Genomic DNA, 23,927 nt, shown 5'->3' with positions numbered 1-23,927 from the left:
AGCCAAAAGAACATCTGTGAAACAAACTTTTAAATAGTTGAACAAAATTGAAATCAGGAGTTGAATCAGGACCCATCCCTGATAAAGAATGGATTCATGCACAGTTTTTTTGATGCTTTTCAAGGATGAGGTCATGTCAAGCAACTTTTTACTCAAAAGTCTCACTTTACCAAGTGAAAAATGAATACGGGCCAAAATACTATCAAGTTTGATTGAATACGTGGCTTTTGCAACAAACACATCTAATTATATTCCCGTAATCAAATGTATGATGTTACAAAACATTTATTTTGCATTTAGTAGTGTTTATATCGTTGCTGTCCATAACCCTGTCAGAACAGAACTCAGTTTTGGGTCATGACCCTTCAGTTTACAACCTAAGAATTCGAGTGTACACATAAACAACTTGTGTGAACTTGTGTGACTTTATTGCGCCATTGTTGTTTTGTGGGTTGATGGGAAAAGCTGGAGTGCAAGTCCCCCACTGATTACTGTGGTGTCGCTGTAAGAAAAACTGATTTTAAGGAGGAACCATGAGTCACTTGTGTCATTCTGGAGCCATCTCTCTCTCTCTCTCTCTCTCTCTCTCTCTCTCTCTCTCTGTCTCTTTCTTTCTTTCATCACTCTAATCTTTCCTCCTCTTATCTTCTCTCTCTTTTACAATCCTTATTTCTTTCACTCTTCTTCTCATTTCAGTTCAAACAACATGTAAAAGTGAATTTTGCACTAAATGTATATATTAATATACTTTTACATATATACTTTTACACTAAATGTATATATTAATTTACTTTCGTATTCTACATTCCAATACATCATGTCTTGCAACATTATTTACTCACCCATCTCGTTTGTTTCTAAAGCAGTATGACTTCATACTGGTCACTATTTTCCATAAACAGGCTTCTTCCAAGCTTCAGAAAAAAGATGCAAAAAGTGTCATAAAGTGGTGCATACAATTTTTTCTGTAATATTCCAAGCCTTCTGAAGTCATGATTCCTTTGCGTGAGAAATAGATTGAAATTTAAGTCAATACTAACTGAAAATCCCACTCTGTTCTTCCATCCAAAACGTGGATTTCAATGAATCATTGATTCTGTTTATGAAATCAGTTTGAATGATTAATTTATGATTTGGACAGATTCTGTTTTAGTATTCAACTCACTGACTTGGTGATTCAGTTGCAGTGATTCTCACATTAACAGATGACTGGTGGGAAGATTATAATGTTAATTACCTCAAGTAATGATTCAATCTGTTCCTCTTACAATTCTATTGTATATCTTCATATGATCAATTCATGAGTGGAGTCCAATGAACCACTTTTGATTTAAAGGGATAGTTCACCAAAAAATTCAAATTCTGTCATTAATTACTCACCCTCATTTTGTTCCAAACCCGTAAGGCCTTTGATCTTTGGAACACAAGTTAAGACATTTTTTATGAAATCCGAATTATTGAAAAAAGTTGTTATTTTTGTTTTCTTTGCACACAAAAAGTATTCTCGTAGCTTCATAAAATAAAGGCTGAACCACTGATGTCACATGGACTATTTTAACAATGCCCTTACTATTAATGACATAATTTTCATTTTTTGGTGAATTATCCCTTAAAATGTTTATTGTGAATTTGTTGTTACTTTTGAAACTTGAAAGCTCTATTCTCCATTCTATGTAAATGCATGGAAAAGAGCAACCAGCACAGTTTTCAAAATATATTTTTTCATGTTCCACAGAGGAGAGAAAGTCATACAGGTTTGGAACAACATAAATGATGACAGAGTATTCATTTCAGGCCAAACCATTCTTAACTCTATGCTATTGGAAACCAGTTTGATTACATAATTTTTCAAGTTTCCAAATGCAATTTCATAATATATCACATCACTGAAACGTCACATTGTGTCTGTGGAGAGGCTGGCTAACAGAGACCACTCCCTCCTACTTTGAGCGCTCATGTTTTTGCCTTCCGTCTCTGCTTTTTCTTACGCATGTCCTCGCCAATGTCCGCTTTTCTTCCCCAGTCTTCTGTTGACCGTTTCCTCTTTTCATGTGTAGCTCCCCTTCCTCCTCTCTCCTTCACAGTGTCAAAAGGGAAGTAGGAGATTTTGGCCATAGCAGACTCAGCAGTGCCTTTAGTTCCCTACGTAGTCACAAACCCCTCACCAGAAGATCTAGTAGAGGTTAGTTGAGAGTCCAGAGATATTTATCTACCCCACAAAACCTGCAGCCATGTAAGTATCAGTCTGATCTATAGTGCTATTAATAGTTTGTTTTAACGAGAGTATTGAGGGAAGTAAGATTATATTAGCATTAGTGGTTGTAGAAGTACTATTACATGCATTAATATTAATACAAACGTTAATTAAATATGATGTTCAGTCATATTTAAGACCATATTCCAGTTGTTCATTGGGTCATTGACTGATTGACCTTTTAGCTCAAATCTGTGTGTATCTGAGGGTGGCACAGCTGGCTAAACATCTGAGGCTGATTTCATCATGATTTGTGGGCGATTCTTGGCAGATCTTTATTTCACATTTTAGTCAAGTTTAGACAAGCGATGCATGGTGATTTAGTTATGCTCGATATTGGTTAAGTTCTTAAAATGAATTAGACGTACTTTGACTCTGCTTTGATGTTTAGCAGAGTCGATTTGATTTCATGTCATTTGTATGATATTTTCTGTACAGTATGGATCAGAGGATTAGGTGCCATATTTGACTCATTGTGAATGGAAACAAGGCTAATATGTACGTGTGAATAGATCAGCCAACAAAACGTTGAAAATATGTTTTAACAGAGTTTTACAAGTATAGGAAGTCCAGAAAAGTGAAAATCAGTTGTGACCTATGACATTAAGATACAAACTATTGTAGTTCATTCACAGCATTCCCGTGGTCCTGGAAATACCAGGGAATAAAAAAAAGTGTAATTTCCAGGCCTGGAAAGGTCATGGAAATTAATATAATCATTAAAAAGTAATTGAAAATGATTATTATTATTTTTTAAAATTATGTTCAATTCTTCATCTTTGTGAGTGCAGTCTATAATTTGCTTTTAACATTCTTCATCTAGTCACCATACACATAAAGGTAATTAAAAAATCATGGAAGTTCACTGGCAAGAGAATGTAGGAACACTCCAAGCCCTTATTTTGTGTATGCCAAATTAAGCTATATGGAAAGCTGAGATAATGAGATGAGCTTCCAGCAGCAAGTACTTTGTCTTTCCACAGTGAATATGAGGAAGCTGCATGATGAGACACAATCACAACAAATCAGAACATTTTTGATGTTATATTTATTTAAAGGTTTAAAAATTTTCTTGCAAACTTTCTATTCAGCAAGGACACATTAAATTGATCACAATGGAAAGTAAAGACATTTATAATGTCAAAAAGGTTCTTGTGAACTTTCTATTCATCAAAGAATCCTGAAAAAAGTAGGCCTATCAAAGTTCCCACTGAAATATTAAGCAGCAAAACTCTTTTATATATTGATATTAATAAGAAATGTTCATATTATTTTAAATGTTTATGTTATTAGACTTGAGAAATGATGCTGAAAATTCAGATTTGTATCACAGAAATAAATTACATTTTAAAACATACTTAAAAAGAAAACAGTTATTTCAAATTTGTAATAATATTTCACAATAGTACTGTTTTTTTTATTTATTTTTATTTAATAATTTCAGCCTTGGTGAGCATAAGAGCTTTCAAAAGCATCTAAAAATCTTACCAACCCTAAACGTTTGAACAGTAGTGTAAATGTGGAGGACCAATGAGAGGCAAGTCTAACATTGTTGCATCATTGCTTCATATTTGGTTAGGACAGTGTGAAATATTTTTGTAAGTTTTTAGTGTTTTGTAAGGTGATTTTTCCATGATTTATGCATTTATATCATAAAATTCCTGTAATGGACTGGCCATCTGTCTAGGGTGTTTACTTGCCTTGAAAATATTTCTGGAAAATGTTTTTATTTTAATCTCCCCCTAACGTTTCACATTCTGCTACCATATGCTCATTTTAGTAGATGATTAAACTTAGCATGCCTGACTGAATTAGCCTAATTCATAAAACGCAAAGTCATAGATTTAAGTGTGAGCATTTGCTTGATGTGACTAATATAAAGTCTGTTTCTCTTTTTCTCCCTCACCGTTCTCTCTCCCTATCTATGTGTCTGTGTGTGTCTTACTGTTTCCCTGTTTGTGTGTTCTTGTACTTTCCGGCCTGTGCTGTGTGTGTTTGTGTGTGAAGGAGAGGTCCGCAGCCTGCGGGGGGATGACATGCATGTGTCCAGGCATTTAACATCACTGAGGATTTTAAGACTAGTAGGCTGCCCTCCGCCAAGCCATGATGGACATTCTGGTAACTGGCCTTTTTCTTTCATTGCTGTTTGTGTTTGCCGTGTTTTTGTGGTGGTTTAGTGGATTGAAGAGTGTTTTGATGTGCTTTGTCCATTTTAGTTACTGTGATGCAATGATAAGATACTGACAAAAACCGTTTGATGTATTCAAGTCCATGTGGAATTGCATTCTTAAAAAATGGGGTCGCAGTGATGCCATAGAACAGTGCTTCCCAAACCTGTCCTGGAGGCCCCCTGCCCTGCACCTTTTGTATTTCTCACTTATCTAACACACCAGATTCCACTCATGAGCTCGTTAGTAGAGACTGCAAGAACTAAATTGGGTGTGTCTGATTAGGGAGACATACAAAATGTGCAGGGCAGGGGGTCCTCCAGGACAGGTTTGAGAAGAACCGTTTGGGTTCCCCAAAGAACATTTCAGAGAACAGTTCTTAAAAGAACCACTTTTCTTAGTTTGAAGAACATTTTAATAATCTAAAGAACCTTATTCCACTATAAAGAACATTTTGTGGAATGGAAAGGTCCCATGGAAACATAGATACCAGTAAAGAACCTTTGCTTTTACAGTAGAATTGGAAATTCCCAGTTCTCTCATGTTGTTTCAAACCTGTATGAATTACTTTCTGTGGAAATTGGAATATTTTTGGAGTAAATACAATGGAAGTCAGTGGTCACCAAAATTTGTGTTTTGAAGAAGAAAGAAAGTCATACAAGGTAACAACAACCTGGAGGAGACTAAATGATGACAGAATTTAGATTTTTGTGTGAACTATTCCTTTAAACGTTTTGGATAATTTGATAAAGCTACCAATAGGATTGAAGTAATTCCAGCTCAGTCTACAGCACTTTACCAACTCCATTCCAGAGGTTTTCCCTCCAAAATCATGGCAGAAAATGTGAAACATGTTTGCAGACCCTTTCTGGTCCTGGTTAAACCCATATATCAGCAATCCTCCTGATGTTTAGCATTATTTGTGTTTTCTTTTCTTCACTGACAATGCTTTTTGTGTTAAATACTTGAGAGGAGTATTCTGGCAGTTTCTTGAGTTGTTTGCAGCATGCTCAAGTCTCCTCTTTTTTCCTCAACTTTGTTCTCTTCACCTCACCTCTCGCCTCCTCATTTCTCCTCACATCCCATCTAGCTTTGTTATCCTCTCCTTATTAATCTTCTTTTTCTTCTTGCCTGCTTTACTTTCCTATTCCACACACACAAACACACACCAATTTATTAGAACCTCCCATAAAGTTATTTCAAGTGAGCCTAAATTAAACTATTTATAATTACTACATCCCTAAATACATGTTTTTGTATTTTAATTTAAGCTCTAGAAAGTAATCATCACATTTGAAACGTTTTGCTAAATTCCTGTCATTTTCAAAAATGTGTTACTCCTCAAAATCACACACACGCTTTCTTTGCTCGTCTTGTTCTATCAATGCTCCCCGAAGAGCAGAGATAGATGGAGAACAAGTGATCCAGAGATCTTCATCAAGAGACGAAGACTGCTGGAAAGCTGAGACAGCCTGAGAGACAGAAAGGAGAAGTCAGCAGAGGGAGGGAGTGATAAGTCACATGATTCATGGCCAGTCTGCCATGGCATCTGGATAAAGTTAGAGGAAAGCAAGATTTAGATCTAAAAACAGACAAGCAGACAGACATTCATTCTATTTGTGTGTGTGTGTGTGTGTGTGTGTGTGTGAGAGAGGGAGTTTTCCTCTTGCCTTTAACATCACAGAGCAGCTTAATCATATCTCCAGCAGTTTATTTAGTTGCACATCTTTCTGCAGAGCTCCTCTCTGCTGCATATGCATAGACTAAAGTTTGACTATATATATATATATATATATATATATATAATATATGTATGTAGAAAGCCGAACATCAGTGCACATTCTCTTTCTCCCTCCCCCTCTGCTGGGTTAAGTTTCTTGCCCTCAGGAGATCCCTTGGTTTCTCACGCTTGATGCCAGGTTGGGGGTGCTCTGTGCTCTCAAACCTGTTGGTTTTGATGATTCTTTTAGAAAACAAGCGGCTATGTCTTTTTTAAAAGGAATGGAGGTTGTGTAGCCTAGTGGATCTGGGCTGCTTTCCAAAAAGCTCCATGTTCCAGTCTTACAAGGATTGATTCTCTGTCACCGTGTTGGTGTGCTGTAGTGAACATGCATGAACACTGTAGGCTATGTTTAGAACAGAATGCTTGCATACTGCAGTATACACTGTATACTGAGACGTATTCTTAGTAGAATCATGTGGTCAAGGTTTAGCTGGTTAGCATGACCCTGTTAGCCCCTACAGCTAGATGCCATTGTTATGAACAAATGGGTCCACCAGTGATTCCAACATACCTCCGCCAGCATATTTGATTTATGACAAATGATGGCTTAATTACTATGTAAATATGGCCATTAATGACTTTTAAATGGTTACATATAATGTTAAATAAACAAAGCTATTGATTGTGAAATTAATTATTTCCTATTTTAAGGTGAGGGCAAATTTACCTTTGTACAGTGAAATTTCACTGGAGAAATGCTGTTGTCTCAGTAGGAATCTGTGATCTGGAAATTTTTGTGAGGGATGCATGAGGCAAAATAATTTCCCAGACGGATTCCCAGACATATCAGTGTAATACTGGGCAATGGACCTTCTTTTAGAATACAAAAATTCACTAATGTGGTCAGACCTTTATGCTTTTTTTCACACAGTAGTATACTATTTTAATGCCATGTGAAAATGCCATGGTGCAGTCACATTAGTGAAATTTTGTTGAAATTTCACAGGTAAAAAATATCCATTATCCATTGTCAGTAGTGTAGACATGTATTAAGCACAGCATTTTTCATGCCAAATTTTTGATGGACAAATTTGCTGTGTTTGATGGTCAACATACTTCTGTCATGACAACTCTCGGAGGGATTGACATGGTAATGTACATGACAATGTTAATGTATTTGGTCTTGGCGGAATAGATCTGCTACACTGCTGCGGCAGAGCAAGTACCGAGACATGCTACTGCCAATACATCCACAACATGCTGCCATGAGCATTTAAGAAATATTGCTGCTGCAAATATAACATACATGAAATAACCCCACTGCATACATGAATCACCTTGTAGCAGATCTATACAGGTGGAGCTGGGGAAGGTGGAGGGTTTCTGAAGCAAGCTGCGACTGCTACGGCAAGCTCTAGTCATACATTTAAATGTTAAGCAGCGAGCTCATTGGCTACCAATACAAGAGAGAACCAATCAGCTGTGCCATGTGATGATGTCATTACATCAGACTGAGTTATTATTATATTGCTGCCTTAAAATGGGCTGGAAATTAAAAATCACACACAGAATTACTAGAGGCAACAGCAATAAACATTTATTAAGCAAGAACACATGGAAAAAATATAAATTGAATTTATTTGGGTGAATACAGCATAGTTTGCAATATTACATATTTTTTAAACTCATTTAACAAGCATTTTAGAAATAAAAAAATGTAACATTTAAAAGAAGCATTTTAATTTAAGTGTATCCAACTGTTCTCTGTAATCGCTTTTTACCGATATATTGCTAATTTACGTACTGAGATTAGAGAACATATTTTAACATCAAATTAAATTAAACTCAGTATTATAACAAATAAAATCAATTTATGTTATGCAAAGCAAAAGGCATTTCCATTACGAGAAGCGACCGACTGCTGCTGATGCAGCTGACTGACACCTAGTCTTTTTTGTTGCATTGCATTATAATAATATAATTTACAGCACAGCAAATACTTTATAAATTAAATAACGTATACAAACCTTTATTGATAGCACTTTATTTTACAGTCCTGTTACTCATCTACATACTATGTTCTTATTTTAGTAATTACAATAACTAAGTTAAAACTAGGTACTTACCCTGAACCTACCTCTCAACCTAACCCTACCCCATGTAGTTACCTTATATTACAAGTACTTTCTTAGGTAGGTACACTGTAAGTACATGTAAGTACACATACTGTAAAATAAAGTGCAACCCCTTTATTTTGCTGAAGAAGTGCACCAAATCGGCACTGACGACACTGAGAACCGCTCTCTCCTGTAGTGGATGCAAAAAGCCCACAGTCCGAGTGTAACTCAGCTGCTGGGTTGTTTTGTGGGAGACAGACTCAACTAAGCGGTTGTGTAGAAAAAATAACCCAGCATTATAAATGACCTAGTAGCTTAGGAACAGAAAAATAACCCAGCACCTGGGTAAACAAATATTAAAAACAACCCAATAAAATTACCCAACAGGTTGAACCCGGCATTTGGGTTAAAAAAAAAAAAATGCATTTTTAAAGCATAGAGATTATGGTTGATAAAGTTTTAAATATGGATATTTTTTATGATGGATGGATGCACTTTATTGGACTTCAAAATCTCAAAACCCATTCACTGCCATTATAAAGCTTGTAAGAGCCAGGACATTTTTAATATAACTCCGACTGTATTCCTCTGAAAAAAAGAAAGTCATAGGGTGAGTAATTCATAAGGTCATTTTTGGGTGAACTATCCCTTTAATGTTATGTCAATATTACCATAATTATGAGATTCTGACTTAAAGAATTCATAATTAGAACTTGTACAGAAAACATACAGAAACACTCCAGACTTGAATAATGTCTAATGTCCTACTAAAAGAGCTAAATTAACTTTAAAGTTTATCAATAGCAGCTTTATCCATTGATTACTCCAGCTCAGGGTAGAACGTTTAGATTGTCATCTAGTAATTACAGTAATTGCGACATGGCATGAACGCGTTTTAAAGCTTCTGTTGTATTCTGTTCAATGAAATCTTTATTAGCGGTAATGTGCGTGCTAGCAGCTAACCATTAAAGAAACTCTTAAACATTTTAAATTTGGTTCATATTGAAAAGTGAACTGATGTTATCCAGTTTGCCCAATCAATAGTTGGGTGAGTTTGCAATGTGAGTGTTTCTGCTCAGCCTCATGCTGTAATCTCCAAACAAATGTGATAGTTCAGTCATGTGACAGAGTGAAAGAGAAGCTACAAATACAGCTCTGTGTTGCTTTAAATGGCTGTGATGTGTGTTTACAGTGATTTAAGTACAAAACATAGCCAGTTCTTGGTGGGCCGCTGCTCTGCTGCGGTTGCTCTTCAATGAAACCACTTCCTCTTCTCATTGTTTCTCTGAGGCAGCTCCCTCTTTTAAACTCTTACTTTCGTAGACCACTAATGCTTTTCTGAATCTTTTTGTGTGTCTTAAGTCCTTGTTTTGCTTTTAACTAACAAATATGGAGTGGTTTACTTCTAATTTCACCAGCTAAATAGAATTCCAATTCTCTTCACATGTTGATTTCTTATATAAACACAGATATACAGTAAGACACCCAAAAGATTCAGGATTAAACAGTTCATGGTCACTAGTATCAAATAATACAGTATATCATGGGATGGCATGTGAGGAGATCATCCACTACTGATGGGGAAAGAGGCTGACAGCACTGTTTCTCAATTCCCATTTGAATTTCCCAGCAGGAAGTTGAAATACAGTTAGTTTTTTTCAGAACTGGTGTATCCAGAAAAGGCCCTTTTAGTCTTAAAGGACTTCATAACTTAATGAAATCAAACTCTTGATTCAGTCGCCAGCTCAGACTTGTGGTAACTGTAACAGTTACAGTTCACATTAGCCCTGTTTTCTCCAGGGGTCATGACCTTTTGATCCCCCATAAGCTGCCATGAGAGGGGCTGTTGTATTGACTCACAGAGGAAGCTGGTACATGTTACTGACTGCAACCATGGGCACAGGACACTTCTGCCTTTTAAAGCCAGCTCTTGAGGTGGCACATGGTAGCTCACAAGTCACTCAAGTATCATGTGTCAATGTTATTAGCAAACACTAGTATAACAGAAACCTCAGCTTCTCGTCATGTAAACTTGAGCAAATAGCGGAAAGTTGATCAAACCTTTTTGCTTTTCTAATGTCAAAGAAAACTATTCTAACCTGCTATTCTGATCTTTATTCAGCAAGGATGCTTTATAAAATATTAGGCAGCACAACTGTTTTCTACATTGATAATAATGTTGTAATTGATAATAAGAAGAAATGCTTTTTGTGCAGCAAATCAGCATATTAGAATGATTTCTGAAGGATCATGTCAGAATCAGAATCAGAATGAGCTTTATTGCCAAGTATGTTTACACATGCAAGGAATTTGTTTTCGTGACAGAAACTTCCACAGTGCAACAGAATGACAGTGACAGAACAAAAACACAGTTAATAAACAATAAATAAAATAAATAAAATAAAATTCAGCTTTGCATCAAAGGAATAAAATACGTTTTAATATAGGCCTATATTAAAACAGAAATCAGTTATTTTAAATTGTAATAATATTTGACAATGTTATTGTTTTTACTCTATTTTTGATCAAATAAATGCGGCCTAAGTGAGAATAACTGCCTTTTTAATAAAAATATAATAAATTCAGTTTATTACCAAATGGGTATGGTAGTGTACAACATAAACTTCCAAATTTTGCTACAGTTTGATTGCAGCATACAATCATTGCTATTAATGGTTTTCATCGTCTGTTTGATTACGTAATTAACTCAATTTTACCGTACATTTCTGCCATATGCACATCAATTTGACATAGTCACCACTGACAAGCTACTACTAAATATATCATAAATATATTGATTTGATAAATATATTGTAGAAACTTAATTTCCTGTAAAGCTGCTTTGCAATGATTTGTATTGTGAAAAGCGCTATACAAATAAACTTGAATTAAACTGAATAGTGTATAAAAGCATAAGTGAATTACAAGACAACTGTATTTTTATTTATTTATTTATTAAAGTTGTAAATAAAAAGATTATTGGAGTGTGTTTTACAAGAAAATAATATTTTAGTCTTTTTATTTTAAAATTAAAATTGAATTACTTGCTATTTCTTTGTAATTATTTGTAAAATTTTAGTAGCAATTTCTGAGTGAAAATTGTTTATTAAATCCTACACTTATTTTCTTTTCAATATATTTGCTGAAATTTCCAAATCTACATCTTGAGCCTACTGTACATTAAACAGGATGTGTTAGATGAGTAAATAGCTAACTGATTGAGCTGTGTTGAACCCAACCGTGTTATCTGATGAAGGGGCATGTGGGATTGTGCACGAATGTTAGCATGAGGGTTAGTTGTGTTGTTGTGGACTCATTGTTTGTCAGGACATCTGGTTTGATCTGGTGAGAGGTGAGCATCTAGAAAGAGGAAGAGGTGACGGCTGACTCATTAGATTTCAAGCGCCGTGTGCCACTTACAACATCTGAGGAGTTATGACACTTCCTCTCCTTTCATGTCCCTTTATCTCTCTGTCTTTTGGGCTCTTCACACTTGAAACGTGTCACTGTAAACTCTGGTTAAACGTAATGCTGGGTTCTTCTGTACACTGTTTCATACTGTAAATGTGGAAACCCTGGATTAACATTTTATCTGCATATTTATGAATCAAGCATGAATCACGATGGCAACACTGTATGGAAAAGTGAATTTTTAAAGAAAGTTAATATTTATGTCATTTTAATTGATATTTAAATAAATATTTCATATTTTAATCAAATGGCCAGTGTGCAAGTTCAGTGCAAAGCATTATAATGCTCTTGATGGTTTTTATAGTTGAGGTCTTAGTTTCCCGTGTGACTCCACAAAATGAGCCGAAATTTATAGTGGGATCTCCATACAAGGACATCAAACTACAGCATAACTCCGGCGAATACTTACTGCAGCTCCTGGTATTAAAAATATCTGTTGACCAAATAAACTGTTTGTGAGGGATAATACTATCTGGCTGTTATTTCACACAGGGTTTTTGGCTTTTAATGATAGTTGTTGATTTAAGAGAGAATGAACATGTACTTTTAGCTCATTAATTTTTTATGCTGAAGTAGATTTGTGTGTGTGTGTGTGTGTGTGTGTGTGTGTGTGTGTGTGTGTGTGTACATACAGTGAGTGAAGTTATGAAAACTTGTTCTCTTTGTTCAACTGGGAGCTTGAGTTTCAGAGCCTGTTAGAACAAGATCAGAGTTAGCAAATGCTCTTCTCTTCTGTGAAATTTTCTGCTGTTTTTCTGTGTTTAAGAAGTAACTTTGTCCCACATTAAGACCCAGTCTGATTTTCAGGCCTCATTTTGAGAATCTGTGACCAATTCGACTTCGCCAGAGCTCTAAGTTTGGCTCCCAAGTCTCCGCAGGATGGTGTCAGGACACTAAACTGTTCTGTTTTGCTCTTGGTCCCATTTATCTGGAGATTAAGGTGCTCATTTTGCCTGATGTTGCTTTTCTGTGCATTAAAAATTGCACAAATGCTGGACAGAACCTATTTTTAAACTTATTCATACTAGTCATAGACTGATATTGCATTGACAAATTACTTTTACTTTTTTAGTTTAGTTTAGTTTAGTTTAGTGAATTTTCACTAAAACACCTCTCCATTGGCTTAGAACATTGGCTGAGAGGGAATTCCTCAGAAGCAGTGTTAGTACTTTTGGCACCAATGATATAGCTGTCCAACATTAGCCCTCGTACCTTTAACCTTTGACCTTCCTTGTACTGGACACCAAATTCCCCCCTGAGGCGCGGCAGTTCTGACTCATAGAGAAAGTGCCAGCACTAAGAGTACCGTTTTCATGGCAAAGTGAGATTCCAGTCTCAAATATCAGAGTGTGTGTTTTCACTTGTTTTGTATGTAAACTACATGTCTCTGCCTGTTTGAAGAATCATGCAGCATTGCAATTTAGTGAAAACTGCTGAACGTCATTCATTCAAAACCTCATCAAGCAGTGCAGTAAATACCCACTTTTTTAAGAGGCCTTGGGACTACTTTATATTTCCCATTAATTTTATTTATAGACATTTAAAGTTAGGCATTTTAGGTTTAAAAGTTTAAGCATTAAAGGGTTAGTTCACCCATAAATGAAAATTAGCCCATAAATTACTCACCCTCAAGGTATCCTAGGTGTATATGACTTTCGTCTTTCAGACGAATCCAGCCGGAGTTATATTAAAAATTGTCTTTGATCTTTCAAGCTGTTTAATGGCAGTTAGCAGGTGTTGCAGTGCATCAGTCCAAAAGAAGTGAAATTAAAAGCGCCCATCCATTAAAAAAAAATGTCTCACACGGCCCTGGGGTGGGGGTGGGGGGGACGACTACAAAGTCCTCCTGTAGCGAATCGATGTGTTTTTGTAAGAAAAATATCCATATTCAAAACGTAATAATCACTTTAATGTAATCAGTTATGGGAGGGCGGTCACAGCTTTCTCTTTAACCATTGTGTAATCATGTGTACATACTGTATGTGTGTGTTTTAGAGCCTGTTTTCATTTGTCTACATTTGGCATGAATTGCCCACAGTGCCTGGCATTATTTAAACAAGCCTCTCTCTCTGACTCTGTCCTCTAGCACTGATCTGTGTGTGATATTATGAGGGAATAATCACACAGATTAATTCTCAAATGAGCTCTTAATTGCTTTAAGCCCCCGGGCATGAACACCAGAGCTTTATTCAGTCCTCCAGCACCAGAGCAACGCCACCCAGAGAGACACGTCCCAGCATGCCTCCATTCCGGTTCTCACTCTTAGAGTTTCTGCCTCTGCCATGTGCTTCACAAGGGCCCCGATGACACTGGAGCTCCCAGTGGCCTGTATCACTTTTACACCATATCCTGCCTCTCGCTCACACTTTTAGCCTCTCCTCTATTTCTCATCTGCAGAAATAGATTTCCTGTGGGTTGTATTTCTGTATTGTATTACCTCATTCAAGGTTTTTTTTTTTGTTTTTTTTTTTTTTAACTAGACATTTATGATAATTAGTGATTTTCTGAAATGTTGAATATATTTTTCATGATAAAAAGCTTTGTTTTTTTTTTTTTTTTACAAATATTATACATTTTTATTACATGAATATCACATCAAAAGTTCTGTGGAGTTGACATTTTCATGAGAGTTTACACATCTTAATGATTATTTTCAAATGTTATTAAATATATTTTTCAAGCTTAACATTTTTCATTAACATTTCTGGAAAAAAAATGTTTTTAAATATATTTTTCATGATCATTTTTTTTTTTTCACAGATATTATGCATTTTTATTGCATGAATATCACAAAAATGTCGGTGGAGTTGCACTGCATGACAGTTTGCATGACAGTTTACACTTTACATTTTACAACTGGATTAACCTTGTCTTGTCATTAAACAGTCAAGTTATGTAATATTTTAAGATACTTGTTGACCTTGACACACAGGTAATGTTTACACCAGGTTTTAAGAAGCATTTTTGTTAATCCAATCAAAAGTGGACAACGGGGTGTAAATGGGGTCTGAAACAGTTTGTGCTTATATGCTTTTGACCACTTTCAGAAGTACTGAAATGCATTCAACTGGATTTGTAGTGTCCTTTAGTCCTGTAGTGCTCATGTCCTTTGGACCTAATTCTTAAACTTTTTTACGTGCTTCAACAACATGCCCCATACCATTCCTGATTCCAACACAAGTAGACAGCGTTCAGCATAGTTTTGTGACTATCAGAACATAAATTGAAGCTGCTGCTCTCTTTATCGTTTTTTATTGTCTTCAGTCATGTTCATATGTAAATTGCATATGTAAAACTTATTTTGCAATATGTAATCAAAAGATCAGAAAAAGCCCATACATACACCTGCCCATAGACCCAAAGAAATCAGGAAAGTTATCAAAAGTAGACAAAAGAGACTGGTACGTGTCTAGCTTGTCTACTTGTGACCCAATTGACCAAAACATACCGTAATACCAGGTGTAAACAAGGACACACTCTTAAAGGTCTGCAGGGATCATTTTTTATACTTGTTTCTCCATTTTGGTTGGAGCGCATGGCACAGCCACTGAAAAGAACTGGCATCCAGCTACCAAAATTTGTTTTAATTCCTGCAATGAGATTTGTGTCTCAAGAGAAATCTGAAAGAAAGCAGCATACATTCTTGTCTCACATCTACTCACTTTTTCTCTTGCTTTGTGTATAACACCCTCTCACTATAGGTCAAATGGGATGGTATTTGGGGTTGCCAAGACTTGACCAAATCCCTCCTAACAGGATTGGAGGGAGGGTTAACAAGATTAGAAAGGACTGAGCTGCCACTAACCCTCCAATGCACACACATTTGTGTCTTCTTATTTGGACAAATCATATATTAGACCCATAAATACATAAAGCATGTTATGGTTTACATGCCGTTCATTCTGCGATGCTTAACGCAGTTGTGTAGATCCGTGTTATATCCTTGTGTAGTCTATTGAGGAAACTTGTGAGCCTTTGATTGCAGTGAGCAAAAGAAGAAGAAAAGAAAAAGATGCAAACTAAACAAAAACACAAATGTTTACAAGACCTCATTTGAGACTGTCATTGTGCAACGCTAAAAAAGCAAACAGGAGAGGCGTTTAATACAGACATAATCTCCGGAGGGAAATACAACACCACGCGCCTTGAGAACGAAGGGACGGGGGAGGATTTATCCCTTGTTTGCTTCGAGAGTATTTGTGAAGTGTGGAGTGTGTTGTCAAAATTTCTGGCCACCACTGACCCCGGCGTAGAAAATAGCTCTCCAGCAAAGAAAAAGAGGTCTGGAGAGGGGAGGATGAATGGGGGTCTGCCAAAAGCTAAAAATACCTCAGGCAGCTGCAGCCATCTTTACGGCTGAGAGAATTTCATGCACGAGGGGGAACGAGGAGAGAAGTTGTGAAAACTTTCGGAAAACCAAATGAAAGTCAGGAAAGGAAAACAGTGAGGGGGTAGGTGTTGAGGGGACGTCTCCTCCTGCCTCCTTTACAGCCCATCGAAGGCTGAGAGAAAAGAAAACAAGATATAGTTCATTGTAGCTGCCTGGTAACTTTTGTTGGTTTGTTTGGTGGACTGATAGAAACAACGCAGACCTGTTGCTGTCTGCGTTTCCATCGCGGTCTAAAGTACTGTGAAGAATAGGCAAATAGTCTGTGACGTAGGTCTGCGTGTGTTTCTCAATACCAAGTACGCAAATTTCAGACTTGCATCCTCGGTAGTTTGGACTTTGCGAGTTCGACTCAGTAGTGTGAACTCCCGCAGACAGGACGACGCAAGTCCAGTAATTCTGCAAACAGCAACGTACTTGATAACGTCAGTTAGCTTGCCTTGGCTACTGAAAATTTTTGTATTTACAATAAGACGAAATATGATATCAAACACCACTTCTTCTTTTCATTTTCATTTAAACATATTAATAACCGCAGAAATGTAGTTCAGGGAACGTACATACATTACAATGTTTTTTTTTTTTTTTTTACAAAAAATACAATGCTGTGTGAACTCAACCAGTCAGCATGTTCAGCGCTCAAGTCCCACCCCCGAAAGTTCCAGACCTTTGAAAAAGTACTACCTTGCGAGCAGGGACTTTCTGAGGACTACATGTTTACCTGGAACTCTATTTAGACCCTGGCCCCTGCGGTGGAAACACACCGAGTACCTGCCCAAAGTTCCTAGTTCCTGGGGAAAGTTCCTGCAGTGGAAACGGGGTGTTTGTTTCTCTTAGGGATACATGGTATATTGGTGCAATATTGGTCAATATTAGAATTTGGTATTAGATTTATTCAGTCTGTTTTTAGGATTAGATAACCTTAGCCATCTTGTAATGAACACTAAATGTTAATCTTTAAAAACAATAAATTTAACAGTGTTATTACATTATTAATCTTTAGCAGATATGTTTAGATGCTATACATTATACCGTTGTGATTCTTAAATTCACTTGAATTCAAATGATTGTTTCTATTTTTTGATGTTTTATTTTTGTTTAATTAGACAAAATAATGTAGAATTTTCAGCATGAAATGGACATTCATCTATTTTATAAATGCATGTTATTGATCTTATTGTGAAAGATTTCAGTGTTTCATTATAAAAAAAATAAAAAAATAAATTGACCTCATAATAGTTCTTCTGATAAAATTTTTCTGGTATTATGCTGACTTATGCCTAATCATTTTGTCTGCTTAAACCCCGCCCCTTTCTTACAATCGACCGCAAGCTCACATTCACATCTGACTCCAGCCAATCAACAACTGTTGAATTAAACCAAGTCCCCTACATTTTTTCTTAATTTTGATAATCCATTACACTTTGACGTACATTACAATATGGCAAAAAAAATATGTCGCGACTTCCTTTTCTTTACAACTTTTTTAGTTGTCTGCCAGAACTAAATTATTCAGAAAAATATTAAGTTCCTCAAAATATTCACTTTTTTGTAACAGTTCTTTTTGACTGCTATATACTGACACATATTGGTGTGTTTGAAGCATTACACATTTAAAAATAAATAAATAAATAAATAAAGGTTCATTGGAACATTCATGGAACCTTTCCAGTATCCACCTTTTTCCTCAACGAGGAACTAAGCCTACGGGCAAGACTTCCAGTACATTAGCCTCTATACGGAAATAATGAGAAGAATGACAACACGTAGTAAATGGTAAAACTGTTTGTACTACAAACCAGTGTGTTAATAATTAAGATAATACATTAAAATAATATGGTAAGACACACCAATTTTCAATATCAAGCTTGAAAATGAGCTGTTTTGTACAGCTAAAAATAGCTGGACGTTGATGAGACAGGAAGCTAGATCCATGTAATTTACAAATGACTGCGGCCACTCTTATGGGAACAAAATGGTGTATATAAAAAGTTATTTATAGTGGAATATATTAGATATTATTAATATATTATATATTATTTTCTTTTTTAATTAATAATATTATTAAAATGTTCTTAACACTAAGAAAAAATTGTTCTTTTAAGAAATGTTGGCGCAGATAGCCTTGGGGTTAGTGCACAGACATATAGCACAACTGTGCTCACGGTGACCCAAGTTAGATTCCCGTCTCAAGGTCCTTTGCCGACCCCACTCCCCTCTCTCCACCCAATGCTTTCCTGACAGCACTCTGCTGTCCTATCCAATGAAAGCAAAAAAAGCCCATAAATATCACAAAAATAGAAAGAAAGAAAAGGAAATGCTTCGTGAAGGGTTCTTTGGGGAACCCAAAATTATTGTTTTATAATGGCATCATTGCAAAAAAAAACATTTTGGAACTGAAAATGGTTTCATTTACTAGATGCCATTTTGGAAACACCTTATTTGCAGATGTATCTGTGATTATTTAACATAATGTCTCACATAATAAGACAGTTGCATCCTTTCATGGTGACCATCATGATGGGAAGACCGGACTTAAAACTCCATAAAAGGCTCAGTCTTCCAGTTACTTCCATAAAGGCAGAAGCACAAAGACAGGGACACAGTCCGCCACATTGTACTGCCATTTTGGGTGTAAAGCACTACTTCCCTGTCACCCTCACACATGCTTCCTCTCGCTGTTTTAACTTGCGTTTCCTCATTACAGTGAGTAGCTTTTCCTCACTTGCAGACAGATGCTCATTCCCATCTAGAGACACTCGGGGGTTTGTTGTTGGATTTGCCAGAGGCTGTGGAAGTTTCTGAGTCTGTGGAGCGGTTGTCTGTCTGTATGTATGGAAGTTTAGATTCAAAATGCATCTGAACATGACCATGCACTCTGAAATTGTCATTAAACAACACAAAATCATTTTGTTTTAAGGCTGTGTGATTTTCTTTGCCTTCCTCAACACACACACACACACACACACACACACACACACACGTATGTTTGTGTGTCTATTGTGATGGCATTAGAGATGTTCGGTATGCAGTGGGACAGGGCCTCTCTATTTAGGACAGCTGGCCCAAATGTAATTGGAAAAGAATTACAGCTTAGGCCTTTTAGCAAATTAAAAATAACCTCTGAATTGAGAAGGTCACATGGGGGAGGAGAGGAGAGTTTAAGCACAACACCCTACTCTCTGTTCCACTTTAAAGGAATGTTTCAGGTTCAATACTGGTTCATGCTGTCGATTACCACAGAAAATCATTGACTCGTCACTCAGTTTGTAAAAACAGAGAAATCACATTTATCAGAATTCCTTTTTGTCAAGTAGTGATAACAAGTGTGTGAGTATATACACACACACACACAAAGAAAGAGAAGTAATGGTAACCTGGTATTTCTATGTTCTTTTTTTTCATGTGTCTGACACGAACAAGTTCTTTGAACAACATGTCTAGTCTTCATGCTCTGTGTTGACTATCGTTTTACTAATAATAAACATTACAAAACATGTATTAAAAACTTGAAAAGTATTCACGGTACATTTAGAACAGATAAAAATGTATAAAATATAATGTATAAGAAAATACATAGCTTTCGATTCAATTCAAGGTTATTTGTATAGCGCTTTTCACAATACAAATCGTTGCAAAGCAGCTTTACAGAAAATTAAGTTTCTACAATATATTTAGTAGTAGCTTAATAATGGTGACTGTCAGTTAATGTACATATGGCAGAAATGTATGGGAAAATTAATTAAAGACATAATCAAACAGACGATGAACACTATTAACAGCAATTAGTATATGTTGCAATCAAACTTATAGCAAAATGTGGTAGTTTTGTGTGTTGTTTCAGGGTTGGCATCATCTGAGGTCCTCTGAGGGGTTGGCGTCATCTCTTCTCAGGTGTTCTGGATCCAGACTGAAGCTTGTGTAAATCCCGTCAATCCTGTGGCAAAAACAGAGAAACAAATAGAGACATAATAAGCATAGTTGCAGTTCAACCAAGCAAAATTGATTTGTTTAACCCAAGCTAAAGAATAATAATGTACATTTGATCAGATATAACTGAGATGCATTATTTGAATGCTTGGCCAAGGAGATGTGTCTTTCATCTAGATTTAAACAGAGAGAGTGTGTCTGAACCCCGAACATTATCAGGGAGGCTATTCCAGAGTTTGGGAACCAAATGCGAAAATGCTCTACCTCTATTAGTGGACTTTGCTATCCTAGGTACTACCAAAAGTCCAGAGTTTTGCAACCTTAGGGAGCTTGATGGATTGTAACATGGTAGAAGACCTTATAGGTAAGTAATAATATTTTGTAACTGATACGGAACTTAATAGGTAGCCAGTGCAGAGACTGTAAAATTGAGGTAATATGATCATATTTGCTTGACCTGGTAAGGACTCTAGCAGCTGCATTTTGGACTACCTGTAGCTTGTTTACTGAGTGTGCAGGACAACCACATACAGTAGCAGTGCATTACAATAATCCAGTATAGAGTTAATGAATGTATGAACTAGCTTTTCTGCATCAGAAACAGGTAACATGTTTCGTAGCTTGGCAATGTTCCTAAGATGGAAGAATGCTGTTTTTGTAATATGAGAAATATGCTTTTCAAAAGACAAGTCTAATATAACACCCAGATTTTTGACTGTAGAGGAAGTAACAGTACATCTGTCTAGCTGCAAACTGTAATCCAAGAGATTCTGTGTACTGTTTTTTTGGTCCAATAAGTAATATCTCTGTCTTATCTGAATTTAATAGGAGAAAATTATTGGTTATCCAATCTTTTACACTTTTAACACTTAGCTTAGATAATTTAGAAGTTTAATCTGGTCTTGTTGAGATATATAGTTGAGTATCATCAACATAAAAGGGGAAACTAATCTTGTATTTTCTAATAATATTACCAAGAGGCAACATGCTATTTTCAACACTGAAAATAGCAGAGGACCTAGGACAGGTCCTTGTGGCACTCCATAATTTACTAGTGATAATTGAGATGACTCCCCGTTTAAATAAAAAAGTGGTAGCGATCAGACAGGTATGATCTAAACCATCTTAAAGCCTGCCCTTGGATACCTGTATAGTTTTGTAATCTATCTATGAGTATGTCATGATCTATGGTGTCGAACGCAGCACTAAGATTAAGTAAAACTAGCAATGAGATGCAGCCTTGGTCTGACGCAAGAAGCATGCCATTTGTAATTTTAACAAGTTCAGTTTCTGTGCTGTGGTGGGGCCTGAAACCTGACTGAAATTCTTCATAGAGCAATTTTTTTTTAAAGGAAGGAGCACAGTTGAGTGGACAACTTTTCCTAAAATTTAAGACATAAATGGAAGGTTTAAAATGGGTCTGTAATTTGCCAGTTCACTAGGAAGTTCACTAGGTTTCTTAATAAGAGGCTTTATAACCGTTAGCTTGAATGGTTTTATGACGTGACCTAAAGATAACGACGAGTTAATAATATTGAGAAGTGGTTCTTCTGCTACATGTAACAACTCTTTCAGTAATTTAGTGGGTACAAGATCTAATAAACATGTTGTTGTTTTAGATGCAGTGAAAAGTTTATTTAGCTCTTCCTGTCCTTTAGTTGTAAAGCACTGCACTTTTTCTTTGGGTGTGATGAATGAAGCTGAAGTATTAGACGCTGTAGAATCTACATTTGTTATTGTATTTCTGATGTTATGTTTTATAAGTGAAGAAATTCATAAAGTCATTACTTTTAAACTATAAGGGAATATTTAGATGTGGTGGTGTCTGGTTATTTGTTAATCTAGCCACTGTGCTAAATAAAAACCTTGGATTGTTTTGGTTATTTTCTATGAGTTTGCGAATATGCTCGGTCCTGGCACCTTTTAGAGCCTGTCTATAGCTGGACATACTCTATTTCCATGCATTTATAAAAACTTCCAAGTTATTTTTTTCTCCATTTGCGCTCAAGATTATGAGTTGTAATTATGAGATTACAAGATTACAAGCGATGAGTGGGCCCGGTGATGTTTTGCTTGACTCCAAAAGACTTTATAAGGTCAGTAAACGCAAGTCCTAATGCATCATTTGTATTATCAATGTGAATGTTAAAATCGCCGATAATTAGCACTTAATCAACAGTAGCCAATAGGTCTGAGAGGAAATCTGCTAATTATTTTAGGAAATCTGTATACGGTCCTGGTGGTCTATACACAGTAGCCAGAGCAAGAGATACGATAGATTTATTTTGCATATCTGACAGTGTAACATTAAGCAGAAGTATTTTGAATGAGTAAAACCTGTTTCCTGTTTTCTGAGTAACATTGAAAATATTACTATATATTGTTGCAACACCGCCACCACAACCAGTCTGACAGGGCTCATGCTTATAACATTTTAGTGTCAGTTCCAAGTATTTTTAATGTTTAAAAGGGTCATATGACGTTACTAAAAAGAACATTATGTTGTGTATTTGGTGTAATGCAATGTGTTTATGCGGTTTAAGGTTCACATTATTTTCCACAGACTGTACATTATTGTTGCTCTTCTATGCCCCGACTTTATTAAATGCGTCGATTTTTACAAAGCTCATCGGTCTGAAAAGCGAGATGTGCTCTGATTGGCCAGCTATCTAGTGCATTGTGATTGGCTGAATACCTCAAGCCTGTGACGGAAATGTTACGCCCCTTAACATACTGTGACGCTGTCTTCCGGCATGGCGAGGCAAAAACAATAAAACCCATTACAAACTAGGCATTTGTTGCATCCAGTGGGGACATAATTACTGATTATAATGACTTATACTGTCTTTTTATGCGTTGCATTGCATATCATGCCGCATAAAAAAAAAAAAAAAAACATGTCTGCATTTGTGACCGGAGAAATGGCAAACAACAAGCGCTACTCTACACTTCTCAAAACTCGCGTTTGAATCATCAGTGGCAAATTCTTTAAATATAAAAAATTTACTTACAGGCTGTGAGTGAGAAGCACCAGACTGTCCTTGCAAAGTTGGAACTGCCCCACTTTATAGAAACAGCCTTTGAGCACAGACCCATTGTAGGCTACTCTGCAGGTTCAGGAAACAGTCCTCCATGACATGTGTCACACACTCCAGGCTTGAGTGAGGAATGGACGGCGGACTTGAGAACGGCACGGCCGGTGGGTTCGATGAATGAGCTGCTGACGGGCTTGCGGCAACCACATGTGACGACCCAGGGCTGGACTCTGCTTCGTCCGCAGTGAAAGCCAATCCAGCTAACCACAGCGCGAAGTTGATGTATTTCCTCAGTGACCAGCACGGATCAGCTCTAAGCATGACGAAGCGGATATAATCCTCTTTTGGACAGCCTGACAAAGTATGTTTGTTTGACCTTACAAATGGCGGCGGCGGCAACAACATGCGTGAACATTTGGGTGGTGTTATGCAAATCTTCCCGCAGGGTGACGTAGACATATGGGGGCGTGTTTAAACAAGGCATTTAGGAGGGCGTGGACAAGTCTTAACATTTATAAAGAATATCTCTTTGGATTTGAGACTTTATTCTTTTTTTTTCAACTTTACAGATCTTCTTTATGCACCAAGAGCTTGTAACACATTTAAATCGCATCACTTGAAATTGAAATCATTTCACTTTATAAATATAATAATGAACAATTAAATAAATAAATCCAATAATTCATATAATTAACAATTAAATCCAATGAAAATTTTACTTTTTTCACCATCCAGTGAGTAACACCTAAATATCACATTAGTTTCTACAAAATTAAGAACAATACTAGCCTCTTGTAGTAAATAAATATAAATTCTCTTTCAAATAATTACCATAGGAAATA

General features: G+C 36.3%; 1 protein-coding gene across 5 annotated transcripts in view; it reads left to right on the top strand.

Moving 5' to 3' along the window:
- The window catches only part of rgs19 (regulator of G protein signaling 19), a 38,665-nt gene that overhangs the window by 5,287 nt on the left and 9,451 nt on the right, over nt 1-23,927 (top strand). For 2 of the 5 annotated variants that reach the window (XM_042750391.1, XM_042750392.1), the window contains exon 2: nt 4,262-4,372. The exons of 2 other annotated variants lie outside the window; for them this stretch is intronic. In XM_042750391.1, coding sequence (XP_042606325.1) covers nt 4,358-4,372 — 15 coding nt within the window. In that variant the 5' untranslated portion in view covers nt 4,262-4,357. Of the gene's footprint in view, nt 1-1,580; nt 2,234-4,261; nt 4,373-23,927 lie in introns of those variants that run through there. One more of the 5 variants, XM_019065793.2, reaches the window with a different exon arrangement.

This window comes from Cyprinus carpio, chromosome B23 (genome assembly GCF_018340385.1).
Source record: "Cyprinus carpio isolate SPL01 chromosome B23, ASM1834038v1, whole genome shotgun sequence".
Taxonomy (NCBI): domain Eukaryota; kingdom Metazoa; phylum Chordata; class Actinopteri; order Cypriniformes; family Cyprinidae; genus Cyprinus; species Cyprinus carpio.
Note: the sequence above shows the minus strand (reverse complement) of the source record. Positions and strands in the feature narration are given on the sequence as shown.